This window comes from Pelophylax lessonae (genome assembly GCF_965119305.1).
Source record: "Pelophylax lessonae genome assembly, chromosome: 2".
Classification (NCBI taxonomy): domain Eukaryota; kingdom Metazoa; phylum Chordata; class Amphibia; order Anura; family Ranidae; genus Pelophylax; species Pelophylax lessonae.
Window position 1 is genome coordinate 346,367,868 of NC_138769.1, and position 25,596 is coordinate 346,393,463.

Sequence of the window (25,596 nt, forward strand, 5' to 3'; positions counted from 1 at the left end):
GCGGTCGATACATGCAGTGGCGTACATCCTCTGAATGGCTACAATAAACACAATTGTTTTGTCACGGTCTGTTTGTATTAGGTGAATGTGGACATCGAGCAAATAACATCAAGTGTTTCTCAAACACCGTTTAAGCCTTCCAAGAAAGGTCAGTGTACATACTTTGTACTTTTTGCCCTCTTGCTCTTTCACAGTGGGATCAATTTGATTTCTAGCTAAACTGTATTTCTTGCCCTCCATTAGGCAACAGATGTAATCACCTACTGTGTGAAACCTGGTTTTAATTTTTTTTTTTTCTTAAATTGTTTTGGGAGAAGCAGGGCAGGATAAGTCACACAGAAGGTCTTTACTACTGTGCCTTAGTTGGGTGATTTTTACCAATTTCCAATGTTACTCTGCTCTTGGTGACCTGTTCTGTTAATCTCCTATGAAATTAATAATATACAGCATTTTTATAGTAAGTAAAAGACCAATGCGCTACCAGTGAAATAATTGAACATGATCTTAAAAATGAACATGATTTTAAAAAATGTAAAAAAGTGAACCACAATAAAGTGGTGATGCTGAAGAATAAAGCTTTAAAATTTGTAGTGTCGCCACATACCATACATGAGCAGATGAAATAAATTGGCGTTGAATTCAAAGTGGATTCAAAATGGACTCAATAACAAATCGTGAAATAAAGAATATCATAAAATCAATGAACTGTGCAAAATAGTGCAGAGGATAAAAAATCCAATAGAAATTCATACAAACAAGGTGCTGTGCAAAGGACCATAACAATATATATCAATATTCCAAAACTGCATAACAGTCCATATAAAGTGCTGGTGTAAAAAGGATTCGTGAATGAATAAATAAGTAAGTTCATATATAAAAAAAAGTCCATGTGCAAGGTGCAAAAGATAGCGAATAATGGTGATCTGAACACGCGATGTGCACTCTCACTCCCAACTGTTGCACCGATGTGAACTATTGCCACAGACATTGAATGCCAATTGTTCAGAAAAAAACTCTCCTATATGGCTCCAATAACAGTAGCAGGACAGCTGGTAGATGGTAGATTCTAATAGGAAGGGTCTTCTTATTTCTCTCCCTCCTTTCCTTTTTCATTTTGTATGAAGGGCCCATCGTTTAGAGAACACTGAAGTGCCTACATTTATAAGGGATCTACATCTAAGGCAGTTTAAACCTTAAACCAAGGGAGAATCCCTTCCCTCACATCCTGGTGCATACCTAACTCCATGACTACTGCTGTCTCCTGCATTGTCTGTGCAGTCTTTGTGAAGACTGTCCCAAAAAAGATTTCTGCACCTAGGATGTAAACACTGCTGGAGGTTGGCACAAAGCACAGTCTACGAGCTATAATGGTGTTTTTATTTTGTGCTGCTTCATTTTTTTTTTTCTTAGCTAGAAAAGCAAAGTCTAACTCCGTTGAAGATGGCGGGGAAAACATTTCAGCGCAGAGTGCTCGGAGACCAAGAACAAATGTAAGTTTGAAAATCTCTAGATGCAATGATGGTAGAATTTGTAATGTTTTGGGAAGCAAAAACCTGACATGGTTCACTTTGCAACACACACTGCACACAACGCTTCTCATTTCTCTATCGTTTATTGATGGACGCAGTCTGTTCTTCTTAACAGTAGGGTTATACTGCCCCCTACAGGAGTAAGACACTAGGCAGAAAATGTTCTGGCTATGCCTATGGGCAGTCCCAGGAGGTATACTCCCTCTCTCTGCTATAGGATGTCAGTTTTATTCTGCCTAGTCAGGATTAAGGACCTAGTTCCTTGCTGGGATCTCTGGCCCTGGCAAAAGTTTTTTTAAGTTTTTTTCTTCAGATTTTTTCCTGTGAGATCTACAAGCAACTAAGCCAGATTTGGGCTATGGGCTGGATATATAGATCCAGTGGTCAACCCAGCAGGCCAGCGAGCGCGCGCAGTCCCTAGCTCTGCGCTAGGTCGGCCGAGACATAGTCCCACCAGACGGGGACTGGCCCTGCGAGTTAAACGTCTCGCCAGGTTGCATACGACCGGGTCTAGGCCTGAGCCGCAGCATTCCTATTGGCTGACAGCCCCCCCACTTCAGTGGAGAGGGGTTCTATCAGGAGATGGTGCCCGCCTGTTCCAGGTATGGTGAGTAAATGTTCCCCCCTCTCCCCTGGCAGGTTTTTGGGGTGAACGCAGGATCCCCAGGTTCCCCCCTGTCCATCCGTCCGTACCGCGCCCCCCTCCTCCCCTCACTTACTGGGGCTATGAGGCGCTTGAACTACCCCCGGGGGTTGGGAGCAGGCGTCATGCCGACAGTGGGGAGGGGGGTGCACCGCCAATGACCAGTCGATTGATCGTGCCGGGGGTACTCGCCTGTCCCTTCCAGGGCCCCCCATCCTGTCGATCTTGTCCAGGGGGAGGGGGGATCCCCTCGAGGGCCCCCAGAAGCTCAGCGGGGTCGCCATTTTCTTGTAACCCATGTGCTAGCAAAGATCGGCCATTTTTTGGTGGATCCCTATTGAAAATCAATGGCGGCCATGTTTTTGGAGTCACTAGATGCGTTTTTTTGGCGGTGGAGCCCCTTTTTTTTTTTTTCCCCTAGTGCTGACACTCGGGTTTCCTTCTAATCACAGATCTCTGCAGACACGTGCTGTTCAGACATCCTGAGCCTTCCTGGTGCATCTCTGGTGCGGGTTGGGAGTCTGGGGGGGTCTCTCCCTCTCTCTCTCTGCCTGCTGGGAGTCTTCAGTGCTTTGTGCCAAACCTTTTGGGGGCGCTATAGAGCGGTGGGACATTTAAAAAAAAACAAAAACGTTTTTTTTTTAATTTTTCTGCGGGGTTACCCTGCTGCGCCATGGACTCTGTGGAGCACGTTTCCCCACCTGACCCTTTCTCGGAGGCCGCAGGGCCCTCCGGATCCCAGCCATTTATAGATGCACTGTCAGCGGTCCTGGAATACTTTTGTGTCCCGGGAGGAGGTGGCCTGAAGTGCCAAAAAACGCCCCCCGTCTACCCCTGCCTCATCTGATGTGTCAGATTCTGACACTGATTCAGACGCCGCAGACGTGGGTCTCCCTGCTGGGTCTACTACCTCCCGCCCTGTCTCCTCTGATAGTGAGGATGACAGCTCTCCCTCCGCCAACGCGCAGGAAAAGGCGCTGATGGATGCACTGGTTGTATCTGTGCGTCAGACCCTAAAAATGGAGGATGCGACTGAGGTGCAGGTTACGTTTGGCTCTCCCAAGCCATCCAGAGCGGCAAAGGTTTTTCCCTTTCCCGCATATTTTGACAACCTGGTCAAAAAAGAGTGGGACCGCCCCAAGTGTCCCTAAGCGGATTGCTAGGCGCTACCCCTTGGAGGAGTCTCTTATTAAAAAGTGGACTGTGCCACCTACGGTGGACCCTCCGTTCCCCAGACTGAATAAAGCTACCATGATTCCAGTGGAGGATTCCCTGTCCTTTAAGGATCCGGCAGAGTCTGTGGCCCGCAATATGTACTTCTGGCAGGGTCTGCACTAAGACCGGTGTTTACTATTGCCCTTGTGTCACAAACTTTGACTAAATGGGCCAAGTTACTACGCTGTGACCTGGAGGGGGTAAAACTTCCCCCTGCCTTTGCGGAGTGGACGGACCAGTTGGTTCAGGGGCTGCAATTTATTTGCGATGCCTCGCTGGATGCGGCTCCACTAGTGACCTGACTGTCGGTTTCGGCAGTGGTCCTCTGGCGTATACTTTGGCTAAAATGGTGGTCTGCGGATGAGACCTCTAAGAAGGCCTTGACTGATCTCCCTTTTTAAGGAGATCGCCTGTTTGGGGCTACCCTTGATGACATTATTACAGGTCTTCCCTTTCTCCCACAGGCTAACAAGGGTAAAGACCCTCGTCGTAGACGTGGTCCCTCCTTTTCAGCACACAAAGTTTTTTCGTCCCTTTAGGGTCAATTGATAAGGGATCAAAGTCCTTTAAGGCCCCCTTGGGTGGTTCCAAGCCACCCTGGTCTGTCGAACAGAAATTGGGTTTCGCCAGACCTGCGGATAAGACCCTTTAGGCTTGAAGGTGCGCCCTCACTCGTATCTGGGGTGGGGGGACCTCTTTGCCGGTTCTCGGACCTGTGGCTATCCCGGATACAAGACAAGTGGGTTTACAAGGTCATACGGTCTGGTTACATGATCGAGTTTCGATCCGTTCCTCCGGTAAGATTCTTCCCTTCCAATGTGCGACTGTTCCCTGATCGCTTACAGGCTCTCTTTGGGGCGATGCAGGACCTGTTACAACAAGGAGTAATAGTTCCGGTTCCGAACTCGGAACGTTTTCAGGGCTTTTACTCCAACCGGTTTACGGTCCCCTGGAAAGAAGGCAAGGTGCGTCCAACTCTGGACCTAAAGGCACTGAAGTGCTTAGTTCGAGTTCAAAAATTCAAAATGGAGTCCGTTCGCACGGTGGGGGCTTCCATACATCAGGGGGATTTCCTGGCCTCCTTAGACATCAAAGATGCCTACCTTCACATCGCAATATGTGCAGGACATCAGCGGTTTCTGCGTTTTTCCGTGGGAGAGGATCAAGATCCGTTTGTGGTGTTACACTTTGGTCTCTCCGCTGCCCCTCGGGTCTTCACAAAGGTGTTGGCTCCGGTCCTGGCGTTGTTACACCAGCTTGGGATATCGGTCCTGGGTTAACTGGACGGTCTGCTTCTCCGTGCAGAGTCTCCCACGGCGCTGGTGACAAACTTGGAGGTCACCATGAGAACTCTGGAGGAATTAGGGTGGATTCTGGACCTTCAGAAGTCGTCCCTGTTCCCTTCCATGAGACTGGATTATCTGGGCCTAACTGTGAACTCGTCCTCAGCCAGGGTGTTTCTTCCTCCAGAAAAACTTCAAAAATTCCAGACTGCGATTCAGATATTGCTGTCCAGCAAATGGTTGTCCCTTCAGACTTGTATGAGAGTTCTGGGACTGATGGTGTCGTCCTTTGAGGCGGTCCTTTTCGCTCAATTCCATACGAGGATCCTCCAGAAGGAAATCCTTCTTAAATGGAACAAAGATTCAAATTCCCTGGACAACCAGATCCAGCTGAGCCAGGTGACCAGGGTCCCTGATATGGTGGCTTCGGCCCCGATGCTCAAACAAGGAAAATTGTTCCTTCCCCTATATTGGACAGTTGTCACCACGGACGCCAGTCTGTCCAGATGGGGAGGCGTTCTCGGCAGACTTTCTGCTAAAGGGGTCTGGTCCCTGGAGGAATCCAGGTTACCGATCAATGTTCTGGACCGATCAGGCCTTGCCTAGTCCACTGGAAGGAGTACCTTCAGGGCTGTCCAGTGCGCATTCAATCAGACAATGCCACGGCCGTGGCTTATGTCAGTCACCAAGGGGGCACCAGAAGTGTCCTTGCGGCCTTGGAGGTGGCAGGCATTCTTCAATGGATGGAACGCTTTGTTTGTTCCAGCTCCCTCCACCGTTCACATTCTAGAAGTGGAAAACTGGCAGGCAGATTACCTCAGTGGACAGACTTTGGTTTAAGGGGAATAGTCTGTCCATCTGGAGGTGTTCCAGCAGTTGTGCCTTCGTTGGGGCATTCCAGAAGTAGATCTGTTGTCATCTCGGATCAACAGGAAAGTGCAGAGGTTTGTGGCCCGCTCTCCGGACCCTCTGGCAGACACCACAGATGCACTGGTGGCTCTGTGGGGTCAGTATCAGCTGATGTATGCCTTTCCCCTCTCAAATTGCTGCCAAAACTTTTTCACAGGATCGAGGCGGAAGGGATTCCAGTCATCCTTGTGGCTCCGGACTGGCCTCGCCGAGCTTGGTACGCCGACCTGGTCAGACTAGTCGCAGACGTTCCTTGGAGACTTCCTCTCAGGGAGGATCTACTGTCTCAATTGCCAATCTTACATCCTGCTTTACAGTCGCTGGCTTTTACGGCTTGGCTGTTGAAAGCCAGGTGCTGAAGAACAGGGGATTGTCTGCTTCAGTGATTCCCACTCTGCTTAAAGTGAGGAAAGATTTATCATCCTACATTGGAAGTCGTATATTGCGTGGTGAGTCTCTTGGGGTTCACCCTCGCTTTTACTCTGTGGCTCGGATCTTGACTTTCCTTCAACGGGGAGTTGATCAAATATTGGCCTCGGCCTTTGCCATTAGCCACCCATTCCCTGGTGCGTAACTTTATCCAGGGGTTGCAACACTTGGCACCGCCAGTGCGACCTCTGTTGCCACCTTGGGATCTTAACCTCCGTGGCGGTCTTATTATGTCCAGATTTCTGTGCTAAAAGCGGTACTTTGTTTTGCATGGAAATCTGTTGTTTTACATTTTAAAACTCGCCTTCCCCTGCGATCCCCGCTGTCCTCCCGCTGTGTGCTTGGCCGATGCCGGCACCTGTCTTCCGGTTCCCTGCGTGCGTTGCGACGCAGGGGGGTGGAACGGGCGGCAATTTAAAAAGTGTAAATACACTAAATGACATGATACAAAGTTGTGATCCTAACGGATTACACTGTATCATGCCATTTAACCCCAGGATTTCACCTGGTGACTTCCAGTGCTTTTCCAGTTTTGTGCCTGGAAAATTGAGAACGACCATGGCGTCCAAAAAGCGTTCTTGTACGGAAAGTGACGACAGCGACGATTCTGATGTCTCTTTCTGGCACATAGCTCCGTTGGAAATTCTGAAGAATCATTTGATATACTTCCCTCACTTTCCGTACCTGATGACGAATTTTCCCACGAATCGCTATCGCTCAGTTCTTCAAGTACCTCAGTTTTGCTGTCGCTGTTTTCCAGGTAGTCTAAAAGCGCTTTTGCGCAAAAAGAGCGCTTTTTGGACGTCATGGTCGTTCTCAATTTTCCAGCCACATAGCACTGGAAAAGTCACCAGGTGCAATCCTGTGGTGAAATGGCATGATACAGTGTAATCCCATAGGATCACAGCTTTGTATCCTGTCATTTAGTGTATTTACACTTTTGAATTTGCCGCCAGTTCCACCCCCCGGCGTCGCAACGCTCGGGAACCGGAAGGCAAGTGCCAGCATCGGCCGAGCACAGAGCGGGCAGAGAGTGTGTGGACGGCGAGGAATCGCAGGGAAGGTGAGTGGGATACTGGGGTAATCCCGAGCCACACTCGGGAATACCGCTAAGGAGGTTAATTTGGTGCTGTCGGTTCTCCAGAAACCCCCCTTTGAAAATATTCGGGAGATTCCCCTACTTGCCTTATCCCAGAAGGTGGCCTTCTTGGTGGCTATTACTTCTGCGCACACAGGGTGTTGGAACAGGCGGCGTCCTGTCATTCTTCCTATCTGGTGGTTCACAGGGATAAAGTGGTGCTTCGTCTGGATTCGCCCTTCCTTCTGAAGGTGGTTTCCAGTTTCCACTTAAATGAGGACATTGTGCTCCCCTCCTTGTGTCCTAAGCCAAAACATTCTAAGGAATTTGCACTGCCTACTTTGGATGTGGTTCAGGCAATCGGGGTGTACTTGGCGACTACCGAATCTTTTCAAAAATCCGATTCACTCTTTGTACTCACGGATGGACCTAAGAAGAAAGGGCTGGCTGCGTCTGCTGTGACTATTTCTAGAGGAATCAGACAGTCAGTTGTGCAGGCTTATTCAATTAAGGGTCAGGTTCCACCTTTCCCTGTTAAGGCGCATTCTACTTGGGCACTTAGTGTTTCCTGGGCCTTTCGCCATCAGACATCTGTGGTTCAGGTTTGCAAGGCGGCTACCTGGTCGCCTGTTCATACCTTCACAAAGTTTTATAAGGTGGATGTGCTGACATCTGCAGATGCCTCCTTTGGCCGCAAAGTTTTGCATGCTGCCGTTTAAGAGTGTTTTTTTAGTATCCATTGAGGGTGTTTAATGTCTTTTCAGGTGGGTCTCATCTTGTTGTTCTGATGAGCTCTATGTTGCCTGGTTTGCTATGGTTCAGCCTTGGGGAATTTTTTTTTCTGCTGTTCCCACCCCTCATGTTTTATGGCATTGCTTTGGGACGTCCCTACCGTTAAGAAGAGCAGAGACTGCGTCCGTCAATAAACTATAGAGAAAATTGGATTTTTGCCTTACCGTAAAATCTTTTTCATTGAAGTTCATTGACGGCCGCAGTACCCGCCCCTCTATTTTGAGTTGGGTTGGTATTGTTTTCTCTGACACTGCTTTGTTACAAAACTGACATTCTATAGCACCCCAAAAACCCGCCACGGGAGAGGGGGGAACATTTACTCACCATACCTTATACAGGCGGGCACCATCTCCTGACAGAACCCCTCTCCACTGAAGTGGGGGGGCTGTCGGCCAATGGGAATGCTGCGGCTCTGGCCTAGACCTGGTCGTATTATCGTTTAACTCGCAGGGCCAGTCCCCGTCTGGTGGGACTATGTCGCGGCCGACCTAGTACAGAGCTAGGGACTGAGCACGCTCGCTGACCGGCTGGGGTGACCACTGGATCTTTATATTCAGCCCATCGCCCAGATCTGGCTTAGTTGCTTGTAGATCTCACAGGAAAAAATCTAGAGAAAAAACTAACAAAAAAAAAACAAAACTTTTGCTAGGACCAGAGATCCCTGCAAGAAACTAGGTCCTTACGCCTGACTAGGCAGAATAAAACTGACATCCTATAGCAGAGAGAGGGAGTATACCTTCTGGGACTGCCCATAGGCGTAGCCAGAAATTTCTTTTTTTGCCTAGTGTCCTACTCCTGTAGGGGGCAGTATAGCCCTACTGCTAAGAAGAACAGAGACTGCGTCCGTCAATGAACTTCAGAGAAAAGGATTTTATGGTTTATGTAAGACAAAAATCCAATTTTTCTTTTTCCAGCATGTAGTGTGCAATTTCAGTTACCATGTTTGCTTTCTAACCAAATATTTTATAGCAAGGCTTTAGGAAATTGAGGCTCATTATTGGCTATGGTGTGGGTGTGGGTGTTTTTGTTCTATTTTTTTTTTTCTTTCTTTTCTTTTCCTTTCCAATTGTCTGTTATAACCAATATTGTGTTGTAGTGGGCATGTGCCGTAAATGGATCTTGGGATTAATGGAACTGCCAGTCTTGACATATTCAGTGGAAATTTTTGTACCGGAAATGCAGGAAGCACTTGATTGAAAACCTAAAATGACAGATAGAGATATATGTGTAGATAGATAGATAGATAGATAGATATCTATAGTTATAGATATATATTTCTCTTTCATTCATTGACGGACACAGCTCCTGATCTTCTTAACCATTGGGTTATACTGCCCCTCTACAGGAGTAGGACACTAGGCGGAAAAAAAGGCTTGGCTATGCCTATGGGCAGTCCCAGGGGGTATACTCCCTCTCTGCTATAGGTACTGCCTAGGCAGGAGTAAGGGCCTAGTTCCTTGCTGGGATCTCTGGTCCTAGCAATTTCTTTCTTTTTAGATAGAGATTTTTCTCCTGATTTTTTTTTTTTTTTTTTTCCTGTGAGATCTACAATCAACTGCTGGACTGGGCGACCGGCTGGATAATCTAGATCCAGTGGTCACCCCAGTCTGGCAAGCCAGCGTGAGCAGACCTTAGCTCCACGCTGGGTCGGCCGTGACATAGACCCACCGAACGGGGGCTGGCCTGCGAGTTAAACGTCTCGCGAGGTCGTAAAGTAATGGGTCTCGGCCCCTAGTCGCAGCGTTCCTCCTGGCCGAGAGCCCCCCAATTTTCATGGCGAGGGGTTCTGTCTGGAGCGGTACCCACCTGGTTCCTGGTATGTGGAGTAGCTGGTCCCCCCTCTTCCCTTGGAGGGTTTTGGGGTGGACATGGGCCCCTCCTTGGGACAGTCGGACCCCCGGGTTTCCCTTCATTTGTCCCCCCATCCTAACCCCCCCACCTCCACTTATGCTGGGGCTGTGTGGGTGGTCTACCTTCTGGGGTGGGGTCAGGGCACTATGCTGGGGAATGCGCGTGCCGGCAACCAGACGATCGGCTGTGCGGGGGGGGGGGGGGGCTTGGGCTTGTACCTGGTGGGAGCTCATGCCAGGGTCCCCCTGTCCTGCCTTAGCTTGTCCTTGAGGCCTAGCAATCCCTCCTGGGTCCCCCAGAGCCTTTTTGTTGTAGCCTGTGTGCTCAATTCATGGCGGCCATGTTTGTGTAGTCCAGTGGCCATTTTGCGGTGGTTTGATATTGAAAATAGCGGCGGCCATGACGGTGGAGCCCTGTAGGTGGCCATTTTGGCAGTGGGAGCCCCTCCTAATCACCTGGATCTTTTCACTTCCTGATCACCGCATGTGGAGTGCAGATTATCACGGTGGCTGCAGGTGCTTTCTGCTGGGTGGTGAGTCTGGTGGGGTTCTCTCCTTCTCTGCTGAGGATCGCTTGGTGCTTTGTGCCTGGCGACCGGATGGTGCTTCCAGCGTGGTGGGGGTGGTCCCTTTGCTGTGTTTTACACTTTTTGTGGGGTCCACCTGGTGACTCATGGAGTCTTTGAAGCACATTCCCCCCCCTCCCCCCCCCCCACCTGATCCTCTCTTTGAGGCTGCGGGGCCCTCTGGGTCCCAGTCATCTATCGATGCACTGACGGCGGTCCAGGAGTCCCTTGTGTCCTGGGTGGAGGTGGCTTTCAGGCGACCGGTTAGCAAAAAGTGCCCCCCACCTCCTCTATCTTATCAGGTCCTGAATCTGATTCGGCCCGCTGTGGGCGTGGGTTTCCCTGCTGGGTCTGCGACCACGCGCCCGGAATCCTCACATAGCAAAGATGATTCCTCCACCCCTCCAACCGCGCACCAAAAGGCGCTGGTGGAAGCACTGATTGTATTTGTGCGTGAGACCTTAAAGATGGAGGACGCAGCTGCGATGGAGGCACAGGTTCCCTTTGACACTCGCAAGCCATTCAGAGTGGCAAAGGTGTTTCCTTTCCCCGCCTATTTTGACAGAATTGTCGCTAAATAGTGGGGACGAAGAAAGCGTCCCCTTGGGGTCCCAAAGCGATTTACTAGGCGATACCCCTATAAGGAGTCCCTTATTAAGTAGTGGACTGTTCACCGGTGGTGGACACTCCGGTTTTCCAGATTGAACAAGGCAACCATAATTCTTTTTGAGGAGTCCCTGGCCTTTAAGGATCCGGCTGACAGTAAGGTGGAGGCTGTGGCCCACAATATGTACACTCTGGCTGGTTCCGCACTAAGGCCATGACCTGGAGGGTGAACAGCTCCCCCCTGCCTTTGCTGAGCCGGCAGACCAGCTGGTCCAGGGGCTGCATTTTATCTGTGATGCCTCTTTGGATGCGGCTCCCTTAGTGGCTCGGCTCTCTGTTTTGGCAGTGGTCCTTGCGGCATATCTTTTGGCTCAAATGCTGGTCTGCGGACCAGACTTTGAAAGGCCCAGACTCAAGGTGCTCTACTGCTTTGTGCGGATCGTCTTTAGGGATGTCCAGTGCACATTTAATCGGACAATGCCACGGCCGTGGCTTATGTCAATCACCGGGGGGGGGGAGCACAAGAAGTGTTCTGGTGGCTCTGGAGGTAGCCGGCATTCTAAGGTGGGCAGAATGGTTCGTTCCAGCCCTCTCCGCCAAACACATTCCTGGGGTGAAAAATTATCTCTATCGGCAGGCGTTTGACCAAGGGGAGTGGTCCCTTCATCCGTAGCTGTTTTCAGGAGTTGTGTCTCCGGTAGAGCATCCCTGAGATGGATCTGTTAGCGTCTCGGCTAAACAGAAAGGTCCAGAGGTTTGTAGCTCGGTCACGGGATCCTCTGGCGGACGCCACAGATGCGCTGGTGGCTCCGTGGGGTCAGTATCGTCTGATTTACGAGTTCACTCCTCTTAAGCTTCTGCCAAGACTTCTAAGCAGGATCGAAGCAGAAGGGATTCCGGTCATCTTAGTGGCTCCGGACTGGCCTCTCCGGGCTTGGTACGCCGATCTGGTGCAGCTGGTCGCCGATGTTCCTTGGAGGCTTACTTTCGGGGGGGGGGGGGGGATTTGCTGTCCCAAGGACCAACCTTCCATCCTGCTTTACAGTTGCTGGCTTTAACGACTTGGCTGTTGAACGCAAGGTGCTGATGGATAGAGGTGTGTCTGCGTTGGTGATTCCAACACTTTTAAATGCTAGAAAAGCTACTTCTAGGAAGCTCTACCATCCTACATGGAAGACGTACATTGCGTGGTGTGAGTCTTAGGGTTCATCCTCACTCTTTCTTGGTGGCTTGGATGACCTTCCTTCAACGGGGGGTTGAGCAGAAACTGGCCTGAGTACTATTGGGGTCATGTGTCAGTCTCTTTCAATGGCCCTTGGCCACATATTCCCTGGTGTGTACTTTTCTTCATGAAGTTAGGCACTTGGCCATCCAATGCGGTCTCTGTTACCGCCTTCGGACCTCAACTTGGTGCTCTTTGTCCTCCAGAAGTCTCCTTTTGAGAATCTTTGGGAGATTCCCCTGCTTACGCTGTCCCAGAAGGTGGCTATCACTTGCGTGCAGGGTTTCAGAATTGGCGGCATTATCCTGTTGTTTAGCTTACTTGGTGGTTCACAGAGATAGGGTCATTCTTTGTCCCTGTCAGTCGTTCCTTCCAAAAATTGTCTCTGATTTTCATTAGAATGAAGACACTGTGTTACCTTCCATGTTCAATTTGCAGATGGATCAGACAGATGGTGATTCGGTCCTATTCCATCAAAGGTCAGATTCCTCCTTTCCCTGTCAAGGCGCACTCTACTCAGGCGCTCGGTACCTCCTGGGTCTTCCGTCATCAGGCATCAGTGACGTAAGTTTGCAAGGCGGCCACCTGGTCGTCGGTGTACACTTTCACAAAGTTCTACAAAGTGGATGTGTTGGCATCTGTGGATGCTTCCTTTGGCCACAAGATCTTGCAGGCTGCTGTTTAGAGGACCTGGCCCTCTTTGAGGGTGTATTGTGTGTTTTTTTTTTTTTTTTTTTTAAATTTCAGGTGAGCTCAAGTTGTTTTGGTTGAGCTCCTTTTTAACTGGTTGGCTATAGTTAGCCCTGGGAATTAATTTTTCGCTGTTCCCACCCCTCATGTTTAACACTGCTTTGGGACGTCCCAATGGTTAAGAAGATCAGGAGCTGTGTCTGTCAATGAACGAAAGAGAAAATTGGACTTTTGACTTACCATAAAATACATTTCTCTGAAGTTCATTGACGCTTCTGACACTGCTTGTAACAAAACCGAGTACCTATAGCAGAGAGAGGGAGTATACCCCCTGGGACTGCCCATAGGCGGAGCCAGATTTTGTTTTCTGCCTAGTGTCCTACTCCTGCAGGGGGGCGTTGTAACCCAGTGGTTAAGAAGATCAGGAGCTGTGTCCGTCAATGAACATCAGAGAAATAGATTTCACGGTAAGTCAGAAATACCATTTTCTTTTTTTGTATGTAATTGTATTATATTTGACTTTTAAATTAACATCATGAATTTAAATAAACATGCCAAAAATATCTATTTAAGCCTGGGTTCACACTGCTGCTATGTGAGACACCACATGTAATTTTCACAAGAATAGCAGCACATTCGCGTGCGAATTACATGTGGTGTGTCTGGGGGTGCCGATTTAAGCCACAGATTTGTATGGCTCAAATCGCACCGCATTCACATCAAACTGGTGATTTTCCCTTTTTTTGTTGGCACCAGAATCTGATATGATTCTGCCAATCGTGCTGCATTTTGCAAACCGATTGTCGGGTGTTTTATATCTAACATGCACTCTGCAATAGTTTTAAACCATATATCGCTTATGGTCTTAATACTGTTTTTCTGGCCTTTAATATCCGATTTGCAGGCTAAGCTTTTCACGTTTGTTGTCACATTAGAACTGTTGTTACTTGGGAAAGCTCTGCCCCTGCCAGTTTTGCTTGTTGTAATATGAATGATGCTTATAGCCGTACATCCTGTAAGCACATGTTTTCAGTGGCAAAAAAGGATGACTGAAATGACTCCTTTTTACATTAAGATGAAAAGGTAAATACTAGTTTAAAGGTTAAAGTGGAACTAGGGTGAATACTTACCTGTCCAATGTTCCTTTGTCAGCATTTTCTTCTAAGTGCTAGTCTTTGGACCTCTTCATTGGCCAGTGGGGGATGACATCACTTATGCACTAGTCATCCTGGCACTCAGAGATTGGCCCGTCACTGTAAGCAAAGCTGCCCATGCACATCTCATTTCCGATGTTCGCGAAGACTGCGAACGGGCAGGAAGGGGCATTTTATTGCAGAAAAGACAGTGAATGTCTCTTCTGCTTGCAGCAGAACTTCAGTTCTGCTTTAATGTTAGGGATTATCAATTTCCTTTTTTAATTTGCTTCAGTTGACCTGGGGAAGTATGTTTCTGCATATAACTCTTTATGACACGTTAGCCTTATTTTTGCCATAGTCACCCAAGGGTTAACCTAGTTCTTCAGGACTTTGTATCTGCTCTTTCCTATCACATTTATGCTATTTTAATGTTTGGACAGTTCTTGCTAGTCACATGGATGCCACATTCCCAGAATATGCATGCCAGTGCTGATCTAGCAATGTGCATAAGTAAGGTGTTTTCAATTCCAAGGGGACACTTAAAAATAAAGCACTGTATGATCAAGCAAATGAGTGTACATAAACATAATGCACAGACATCTGGAGAACTTTGCTTTACTGCTATCAAGTACAATATTTACTTCCTAATTGCTTTTATCATATCCATTTATTCTATCTAGTTGTATGCATGAAATTTATAGATTTTTCTTTTCTTTATTCGTAAGGCAAAACCTTCCACTACGAAAAAACTTGGAACTACAAGAAAAACAAGAATATCTGCTGCAAACACAACTGCTAAGAGGTAAGGTTGCCATAGTTTCTGAAACCGAAAATTCAAAAGCTAAGACTGGCGCTGAAAAGATAATTTAATTTACTGTAAAGACTTATTTAACCACTTGCCGACCGCCGCACGACTATCTACGTCGGCGGTCAGCCCCTCACAGGCAAACTAACGTAGGGCTACGTTGTTTGCTTGTGAGGGTCTAGGGAGCGAGCGCGCGCCCCCCGGGGCGCGCTCCCGCTCCCGCGTGGTCACGGACCCCCCCGCGCGTGTGACCAGCGGACCCGATGTCCGCCGGTCACTCGGCGATCGTCGGGGGAGAGGGAGAATGTCAGGCAGCTTGTGTAAACAAACTGCCTGTCATTCTCCTCGCTGCAAAGACACTGATAAAACGGATCTGGTATGTAGATCCGTTGATCAGTGTCCTTACAGCTAGAGCCACAGCCAATCACAGTAGAAACCACGCCCCTAGGGACACACACAGCCCCTCCCTTCCAAATAAAGTTAACCCCTTCACTACCAGTGTATTTTTACAGTAACAGTGCATATGTATAGCACTGATTACTGTAGAAATGTCACTGGTAACCCCAAAAGTGTCAAAAATGTCAGTCAAGGGTCCGATCTGTCCGCCGCAATGTCGCAGTACCGCAAAAAAAATCGCAGATCGCCGCCATTACGCGTTAAAAAAAAAAACAACAAAAATGACAAAAATCTTTCCCTTTGTTAGTAAACGCGATAACTTTTGCGCAAACCAATCAAAATACGCTTTGTGCGATTTTTTTTTACCAAACATAGGTAGCATAAAATAAATTGGCCGAAAATTTTTAAAAATTTTGATTTTTACATTTTTTTTTGGGGGAATTTCATATAAAAAAATGTGAAAAATATTGCTATTTTTGCAAAATTGACGCTCTTTTTTTGTTTATAGCGCGTGATCAAAAAATCGCACAGGTGATCAAATACCACCAAAAGAAAGCTCTGTTTGTGGGAAAAAAAGGACGTCAAATTCGTTTAGGTACAGCGTCGCACGACCCCGCAATTGTGCGTTAAATTCACGCAGTGCCGAATCGCAAAATACCCCCTGGTCGGAATGGGGGTAAAATCTTCCGGGGCTTAAGTGGTTAAAATCATTCAGCTTTATAAGAGAGGTGGAAAAATATTCAGAATCCAAGGTTTATTTAAAGGATGTATGGGCAAGTAAGAGAATCATTCACACAACAAGCTAATATTATCAACTATCTGTGCTCTTGAATAAGGGTTTATCCCATATGTTAGGAAGTTGTTTTGACTGATAAGTGCTGAGATTTCTGTCAATATTACCAGTTGTCTATTTTAAAGCATACGTTCACCTTTCTTAACCGCTTGCCGACCGCCGCACAACTATCTACTGCGGCGGTCAGCCCCTCACAGGCAAAATCGACGTAGGGCTACGTCGCTAGCCTGTGAGGCTCTAGGGAGCGAGCGCGCGCTGCCGGAGGCACTCGCGATCGTCCGTTACACCAGGAGAAAGGCAGGCGGCTAATGTAAACAAAGCCGCCTGTCATTCTTCCCTGTGTAAGAATGGAGATCACACGGTTCTACTATGTAGGACCGTTGATCTCTGTTCTTACACTAGTAGCCACAGCCAATCACTGTTAGAAACACGCCCCTAGGGACACACTTAACCCCTCCCTCTCCAATAAAGTTAACTCCTTCACTGCCAGTGTCATTTTTACAGTAACCGTGCAGATGTATAGCACTGATTACTGGAGTAATGTCACTGGTAACCCCAAAAATGTCAGTCAAGGGTCCAATCTGTCCGCCACAAGGTTGCAGTCCCGCCCGCAAAAAAAATCGCAGATCGCCGCCATTACTCGTTAAAAAAAAAAAACAACAAAAATTATAAAAATCTTTCCCACAGTAAACGCAATAACTTTTGCGCAAACAAATCAAAATACGCTTTTTGCGATTTTTTTTTTTTTTTTTTTTTTTTCTCCCCCCAAACATATGTAGCATAAAATAAATTGGCCTAAAATGTTAAATTTTGATTTTTACATTTTTTTTATATGAAATTCCCCAAAAAAAATGTAAAAATCAAAATTGTTTAACATTTTCGGCCAATTTGTTTTATGCTACATATGTTTGGTAAAAAAAAATCGCAAAAAGCGTATTTTGATTGGTTTGCGCAAAAGTTATCGCGTTTACTAACAAAGGGAAAGATTTTTGTTGTTTTTTTTTCAGGAATTTTTTCAGGGGTTTTATTCAAACCTGTTTACTTTGTCCAGGAAGGAAGAAAGGGCAAAGTGCGTCCAATCCTGGACCTCAAGGCTTTGAACCACTTTGTGCGGGTACAGAGGTTTAGAATGGAGTCCATTTGCACAGTAGTGGTGTCCTTACACCAGGGAGACTTTCTGGCCTCCATAGATATCAAGGACACATATCTACACATCGCTATTTACGCTGGACACCAGCGTTTTCTCCGCTTTGCTATAGGAAAGGAGCATTATCAATTTGTGGCGTTACCCTTTGGTCTCTCCTCCGCTCCCAGGGTCTTTACCAAGGTGCTGGCACCGGTGTTGGCATTAGTGCACCAAAGGGAGATTTTGGTACTGGAGTACCTGGAAGATCTCCTATTGAGGGCGGACTCCCACTCAGCCCTGTTGAACAACTTGACGATCACTGTCCGAACACTGCAAGAGTTTGGTTGGAACATCAATTTAAAAAAATCTGCCCTGATACCTTCAATGAGATTGGATTATCTGGGCCTGAGTCTGGACTCTGCTTTGGCAAGGGTCTTTCTTCCCCCGGACAAATTGTAGGGGGCGATGCAGTTGTTGTTGGCAAACAATCTGTCCTCTCTGCGGATTTGCATGCTGGCCTTGGGTCTGATGGTATCAACCTTTTGAGGCGGTTCCATTTGCTCAGTTCCACACGAGACATTTACAAAAGGAGATTCTCGTAAAATGGTGGTGGCTTCACGCGTCAGCACTTTGCCAAGTCAAGTCCTTCCTGCCATTGTATCGGACGGTGGTAACCACGGATGCCAGCCTGTCAGGCTGGGGTGGAGTGCTGGGGAAACTCAGGGATCCTGGTCGGTGGAAGAGTCCAAGCTGCCGATAAATATCTTGGCGCTCAGAGCGATAAAGCTCGATATAAGGCTCGTCTGAAAGGTTGCCCGGTCCGGATTCAATCGGACAATGCCATGGCCCGGAAGGTGGCTGACATCCTGGATTGGGCAGAAAAGTTTGTTCCAGCCCCCTCTGCTGTGCACATCCCAGGTGTGGAGAACTGGCAGGCAGATTACCTGAGTCGTCAGGTGTTGGATCGGGGGAGTGGTCCTTATACCCAGAGGTGTTTCATCTCCTGTGTGTCCGGAGGGGGGGGGGGGGGGGGGACACCCGACGTCGATCTCTTTGCTTCTTGACTCAACAAGAAGGTTCGTAGGTTTGTAGCCAGGTCTCGGGATCCTCTGGCCGACGCCACAGACACGCTGGTGGCTCCTTGGAGTCAGTATCGGTTGATTTATGGGGGGGGGGGAAAAACTGAATTTAAAAACCTGATTTGATACTCAACCACCCAACCAATGCAAATATTGAATATAACCAAACACTCACTGGGTTGCAAAAATGTATAATCTTCAATCAAAAAACAGAAAATTGCAAACCAAAAAGTGTCTGCAGGATAGCAAAATACATTAAAATGGTACCAAAACACACACCACATACATCTAAAAACATGCACACATCCACCCCTAGCACTCCACATATGCAAAAGAACCCAAATTGTATCAAAAAGTGCAAATATGAATATGATAAATGTAAGAAGGGTTAATATTCAACATGTTGGTGATGCAATCCCCATATTAGGGAAGTGGGGAGGGACTGGAAGGGATAGATATCAAACTGATAGACTCATCCAACGATGGTTTGAAAGTCTCCTTGTCTCCAATGAATAGTTGTCAATGAATGAAGGTGATAACCTTGGTGAATGAGTGCCAGTTCACACTTTTGCGATGACAGACACTGCACACTGCTCCTAAAATCACATGCGATGTCTGTGCGGTGCAAATTCAGCCATACAGATTGTATGGCTGAATTCGCACCGCAATCGCATTGAACTCGCACAGGACCCTTTTTTGGTCCGCAGCAGAATTGGATCGCATGGTGGTTCACACCAGTGCGATCCGATTCATGTGCAAACTATCAGTTCGCACTGCGATATGCAAGCTGATCTGGGGGTGTCGTTAACTTTATATTGACACCCCCAGCGATTCGCATATGGCAGTGTGAACTGCCTGTGCTGCGAATGCAATGCGGGAACACGCAGTAGATTCGCAGTGTTCCCGCATCGCAATAGTGGGAACCGGGACTTATGAGTTAAATCACATCTGTGGCAAAAGGAAGAGTGTGTGTGGTCCAAAGGAGGCATAATGTTAACCAAATAGCAAGGGCATAAATCTCATATGTGTAAGCCTCAGTTAGCTATAAAAAAATAGTGCTGAGTGAGGTGAAAAAAGTCCAAAGTAAAAAGCCTCTTGGAATGAGAAATCTTCAGGTAAGTCCATAGGATTTCAGACTGCAATCAGGGTAAAGGTAATTCACTTATTTAACCCCTTGAGTGCTGCATGCAGATCCCCTATGTGCACACAATAAGGTAGCTGCTTACCAGATGCAGAGTATCAATGGGCTCATACAAACATAGCTTAGAGAGCCAAACTGTGGGATGTTCATCAATACAGTAAGTATCGCTTCAAACTAAGGACCTAAATGCCACTCATGCTTTCGTTTGGCCACAAGGTTTTTACAGACTGCTGTTTAACCGGTTTCCGGACCGCCCACTGCATATATACTGCGGCAGGCTGGCCCTCCAGCGCGAACCAACGTAGGGCTACGTCTGTTGCGCGCCTGCAGCTAGGGGGTGAGCATGCGCCACCGTCGGCGCGCTCCAGCCCCCACTCGGCAGCGAGGACTCTGATGCAGGGGGCAGGCGGCTCCAATTGCTCCCGCTGTCTGTTTCAATGGACACAGCATTGGGGCTCGGAAGCGAGCACCCACGAGTGCCCCCATGGGAAACAGTTTCCCATGGGGGCACTGGACAGAGAGGGGGGGGCCAGAGGTAAGAATAGACAAGTTTTTGTTTTTTTAAACTCTACCTTTTTACAATCGCTTTAAGCTGTAATATAAAATATACTTTATCTCTTTTTCTCTAAATATAGAACAAGCAAAAGAGGTAATGCAGCACATTCTAACAGCAGATTGGCAGACTCTTCTGTACTGGGATACACTCCAATGATTACACCCAAAATTGACACCAGGTAACTACAGCATGACTCACTATATACAAAAATCTCAATTCACTAAGCTCTAAATATTATTTGCCAAATTTGTTTTTACCCATGTGACACAGATACGTTGCATGGTTACAAAGGACGAGCTTACAGTTGAAAGAATGAAGTATATGCTATCTATTGTGGACCAATAACAGGCAATGTGATCCAGAGAGATCACATAACTTTAACCACCTCCCACCCGGCCACTGTACATATACGGCCGGGTGGAAGTCTCGTCCTTCTGATCGGACGTTCCGGAACGTCCTGCAAAAGGAGCGAGATTGCGCAGTCCCGGGCACGCGCAGCGGCGCAATCTCGATGCGCCTGTGTCCCTCGGACACAGAGCAACAAGTTGCGTCAGGAGGGCCCTGTGATTGGCCCTCTTGATCACATGACGGCTGTGTCCAATCACAGCCGTCATGTAGTGTAAATACAGCAGTTGCAACGGCTTTGCTCTCTTCTTCCTCTCACACAGATCCTGTCAGTGAGTTTTTCTAATTACTCATTGATCACAGGGAGGGGGGTCTGTGCTGGTAATCAGAACATTGATTACCAATGCAGCCCAGGAGTGGGGGGGGGGGGTGCCACCAGGGATGGCAATCAGGGTTCAGAGAGCCTGCCAGTGGTGCCCTCCCTATCAGTGCTGCCCACCAATGCCATCTATCAGTGTGCCCACCAGTGCCCATTATTGCCATCTATCAGTGCTGCCCACCAGTGCCCATTATTGCCATCTATCAGTGCGGCCCATTATTGCCCACCAGTGCCGCCTATCAGTGCTGCCGATCAGTGCCACCCCATCAGTGCCTCCTCATCAGTGCCTGTTAGTGCAGCCTCATCAGTGCAGGAAAAAACGTATCTATTTACAAAATTGTATAACCTAAAACCTTTTTTTTTTTTTTTTCAAACTTTTCGGTCTTTTTTTATTTGTGCACCAAAAAAGAAAAAACCTTGCGGTGATCAAATACCACCAAAAGAAAGCTCTATTTGTGGGGAAAAATGACACAGATTTGGTTTAGGTACAGTGTTGCATGACCGCACAATTGTCATTCAAAATGCAACAGCGCTAAAAGCTGAAAATTGGTCTGGGAAGGGAGGGGGTTTAAGTGCCCAGTATTGAGGTAGTTAAGCAATGAATCACCACCTGCTAAATGCTAAAAACCTCTCTGCCTGATGGTTTTTTTTTTTTTTTTTTTTTTGTTTTTTTTAGGATGCTTAAAACACCAGCACTCAGAACTCCATCTATGAAGGAGCCTGTCTATACTTTTTCAGCCAATGGGAGTCCACTGGGTGGCATGGATGAATTGTTCATTAATTTACCTGCTGGGGATGGAAAGGTAATTTTTTTTTTTGTCTTGTGGAAATGGGATTTTTTACTTACCGTTAAATCCATTTCTCTGGTGTTCATTGACAGACACAGCTCCTGATTCTTCTTAACCATTGGGTTATACTGCCCCCTACAGGAGTAGGACACTAGGCAGGAAAAAGCTTAACTACATCTATGGGCAGTCTCAGGGGGTATACACCCACACTCAGCTATAGGCACTCAGTTTTGTTGCAAGCAGTGTCAGAGAAAGCCAACTCCACAGAGGGGTGGGTGCTGTGTCAATGAACATCAGAGAAATGGATTTTACGGTAAGTCAAAAATCCAATTTTCTCCTTTGTTCATTGACGGACACAGCACCTTATTCTTCTTAACCTTTGGGATGTCCCAAAACAGTAGCTCACATGAAAAAAACAATACACCCTTAAAGAGGACCAGATCCTCTAAACAGCAGCCTGCATAAACTTGCGGCCAAAAGAAGCAGTTGCTAACACATCCACTTTATACAATTTTGTAAAAGTGTGCACAGACGACCAAATGGCCACCTTGCAAACCTGCATCACTGATGCCTGATGACAGAAGACCCAGGAGGCACTAAGCGTCCGAGTAGAGTGTGCCTTAACAGGGAAAGGAGGAACCTGACCCCTAATTGAATAGGCCTGAATCACTGTTTGTCTGATCCATCTGGAAATGGCCGCAGCAAAAACGGCCAACCCTTTTTGAGGTCCAGCCGTGAGTACAAATAGTGAGTTTGAATTCATCAAAGACTCCCTAGCTGCCAGGTACACCCTGATTGCCCAAACCACATCCAGTGAATACAAAGCAAACTACCTTAGATGCTTAGGCCTGGAACATAGGGAAGGCAACACAATGGGGTTGATTTACTAAGACTGGAGAGTGCCAAATCTGGTGCAGCTCTACATGGAAACCAATCGGCTTAATTGAACAAGCTGAAGTTAGAAGCTGATTGGTTACCACGCACAGCTGCCCCAGATTTTGCACTCTCCAGTTTTAGTAAATTAACCTCACAGTTTTCATTCAAAAAGAAATCAGAGATGACCTTTGAAAGGAACAACGGACAGGGACGAAGAACCACCTTAGCTCTGTAAACCAACAGGTAAGGTGAACTGCAAGACAACCCCACCAGCTCGAACACCCTGCATGAAGAAGTAATCCCCAACAAAAAGGCCACCTTCTGGGAGAATGTAAGCAGGGGAACCTCCCGATATATTCGAAGGGAGATTCCTGGATAACTGACAACACCAATTTGAAAACCCACGGCGGTAATGGAGACCGCACTGGAGGAACCAAGTGTCGAGCTCCCTGGATAAAGGTACGCACCAAGGAAAGTGTGGCCAATGGACGTTGAAAGAAAGCTGCCAAGGCCGAAACCTGGCCCTTGATGGTACTCAAAGCCAGGCGCTGCTCAACACCCCCGTTTGGAGGAAAGCCAAGGTCCGAGCCACTGAAAAGGAGCGAGGGAGAACCCCAAAAGACTCACACACAACGTACGTCTTTCAAATACAATGGTAGATCTTCCTAGAGGTGAATTTTCTAATCTTTAACAGCATAGGAACCACTAATTTAGACAAACCTCTATCCTTCAGCACCTGGCTTTCAATAGCCAAGCCATTAAAATCGGCGACTGTAAAGCAGGATCGAAGATTGGTCTTTGAGACAGCAGATCTTTCCTGAGAGGAAGTCTCCAGGGAGCATCGGCGACCAGCCATGCCAGATCGGCGTATCAAGACTGGGGAGGCCAGTCTGGAGCCACCAGAAAGACCGGACTCCCTTGCTGCCTCGATCCTGCACAAGTCTTGGCAGAAGTTTGAGAGGGGGAAAAGCATAAATCCAAACGATACTGATGCCAAGGAGCCACTAATGTATCTGCGGCACCGGCCAGATTATTCTCAGACCATTCCACAAACCTCCGCACCTTCCATGGAATGTGTACAGCAGAAAGGGCTGGAATGATCGTTCTGCCCACCTTAGAATGCCGGCTTTTTCCTGATTCATCAGGACACTTCTTGTGCCCCATGGTGCAATAGGCAGTGGCATTGTCCGATTCGAATTCGTACCGGACACCTCTGAAGATGAATTGTCCAATGATCCAGAAAAAGTCTGATCGCTCGGAGTTCCAGGACAGACCCCCTGAGCACAAGCAGAGCATGCCTCCCCACCCAGACAGGCTGGCATTTGTGGTGACAACCGCCCAGTACAGGGGGAGAAGGTTTTTCCTTTCAAAGTGCCAGAGAACCAAGCCACCTGTAGAGACTGTGGATTCTTGTCCCATTTCACCAGAATCTTTTTGCAGAGATCTCGCGTGGAACTGGGCAAACCGAACCGCCTCGAAGGTAAACACCATCAGGCCCAGCACCCGCATGCAAGCCAGAAGGAATGACTGTCTGCTGGACAACAGAAGCTGAATTGCCTCCTGCAATTTCTGGAGTTTTTCCAGAGGAAGCAGCACTCTGGCTGAATCCCTGAGTAATCGCAAAGGTGTTCATCAGAGCAGTACTGTGATCCCCCGCTGACGCAACCATGCTCGCACCGGGGCCAACACTTTGTGGCGTTTACCTTTTGGTCTCACCTCCGCTCCTTAGGTCTTCACAAACTGATAAATGCTCCTCGCCCACGGCAAAGCGGAGGAAGCGCTGGTGACCGGCACATTTTGGAATGTGAAGATAGGCGTCCTTGATGTCAATAGAAGCAAGAAAGTCCCCAAGATGTAGGGACGCCACCACCATGCGAATGGACTCCATTCGGAACTTGTGTACCCGCACAAAGCAGTTAAGCGCCTTGAGGTCCAGAATTTGACGTAACTTGCCTTCCTTCCTGGGAACTGTAAAGAGGTTTGAGTAAAACCCCTGAAAACGTTCTAAAGTCAGAACCGGAACAATCACCCTTTGAAGGAACAAGTCTTGCACTTTTATCCCTCGAGGGACGAAAAAAGCCTCTTATGACCTGAGAAGAATGGCCCATGTCTACAACAGGGCTCCTTGCCCTTGGCAGTCTGTGGAAGAAGAGTACTCCCCCCCCCCCCCCCCCCCTCCCGTGAGACCCTTAAAGATGTCATCCAAGGAAGCTCCAAACAGGCGATCCCCCACAAAGGGGAAAGCAGATAAGGCCTTCTTAGAAGTTCGGTCTGCAGACCAGCATTGTCAGCCGATAAGACGCTGAAGGACCACTGTTGATACAGACAGGATAAAATCAAAGGAGCATCATCCAAAGAGGCATCACAGATAAACCATAGCCCCTGGATCAACTGGTCCGCCAGGTCAGCAAAGGCAGGGGGAAGCTCGTCAGAGTTTGCGACACCAGGGCAATAGTAAATGCCAGCCATAGTGAAACATATGGCGGGCCAGAGCCTCCGCTCTATCAACCGGATCTTCAAAGACCAAGGAATCCTCAAATGGAATTAAGGTAGCTTTTTTTAACCTGGAAACCGGCGAGTCCATTATAGGTGGGACCGTCCACTTTTTAAGCAGGAAATCCTTATAAGGATACCGAATAGCAAAACGCTTAGCACACAAGAGTGCAATTTGGGCAACCCCACTGTTATGTGACAATGTTGTCAAAGTAAGCGGGAAAGGGGAACATCCCCGCGACAGTGGAGGACCTGTGGTGCCAAAAGGGACCAGCGCCTCCGACGCAGCATCTCCGCCATGTATAAAATTTCACACTCTGACACAATCAGTGCATCCACCAGCGCCTTTTCATGCACACGTAGGAGCAGAGGAAACATCCTCACTGTCTGAGCACTCGGTGCATGGACGCAGACCCAGTAGGGTGACTCGCGTCTGCGGCGGCCGAAACAGATTCAGGATCTGATGGACAGATGAGGCAGGGGAGGACGGTGGATGCCAAATACTAAGGTCAAAGAAGCAAGGGGATTTTCAGTCACTACTTACCTACCAGCCAGCGACCAGCCGAATAAACATGTCTAACAGTATGCGTTAAAAACCGGGGTTTAGTTGCACACCTTTGCAAATACATGTGTAGCTGCAGGCCCCGGCAAGGCACCCTGATATCTGCAGACTCTAACTCTACCTTTTTAAAGAGTCTCCACAGTGGGAGCACATGTATTATAATGGATATATGGAGGACAGGTGAACACCCAGCACATTGTACAATGGCAGCAAAGGTGTCAGTGCATTGCCTGACCAATATAAACGACAATACAAAAAGTGCTCCCCCCCCACCTATAACTGGTCTTGAGAGTAAGGAGCACTGGAAGG

The 25,596-nt window shown here is 47.8% G+C and overlaps 1 protein-coding gene across 1 annotated transcript in view; it reads left to right on the plus strand.

The window, feature by feature from the left end:
• The window catches only part of CDCA8 (cell division cycle associated 8), a 59,023-nt gene that overhangs the window by 24,338 nt on the left and 9,089 nt on the right, over positions 1 to 25,596 (plus strand). The window contains exons 5-9 of the mRNA XM_082247826.1: positions 82 to 148; positions 1,411 to 1,490; positions 14,674 to 14,750; positions 19,924 to 20,022; positions 21,245 to 21,371. Of these exons, the coding sequence (XP_082103952.1) occupies positions 82 to 148; positions 1,411 to 1,490; positions 14,674 to 14,750; positions 19,924 to 20,022; positions 21,245 to 21,371 (450 nt within the window). The remainder of the gene's footprint in view (positions 1 to 81; positions 149 to 1,410; positions 1,491 to 14,673; positions 14,751 to 19,923; positions 20,023 to 21,244; positions 21,372 to 25,596) is intronic.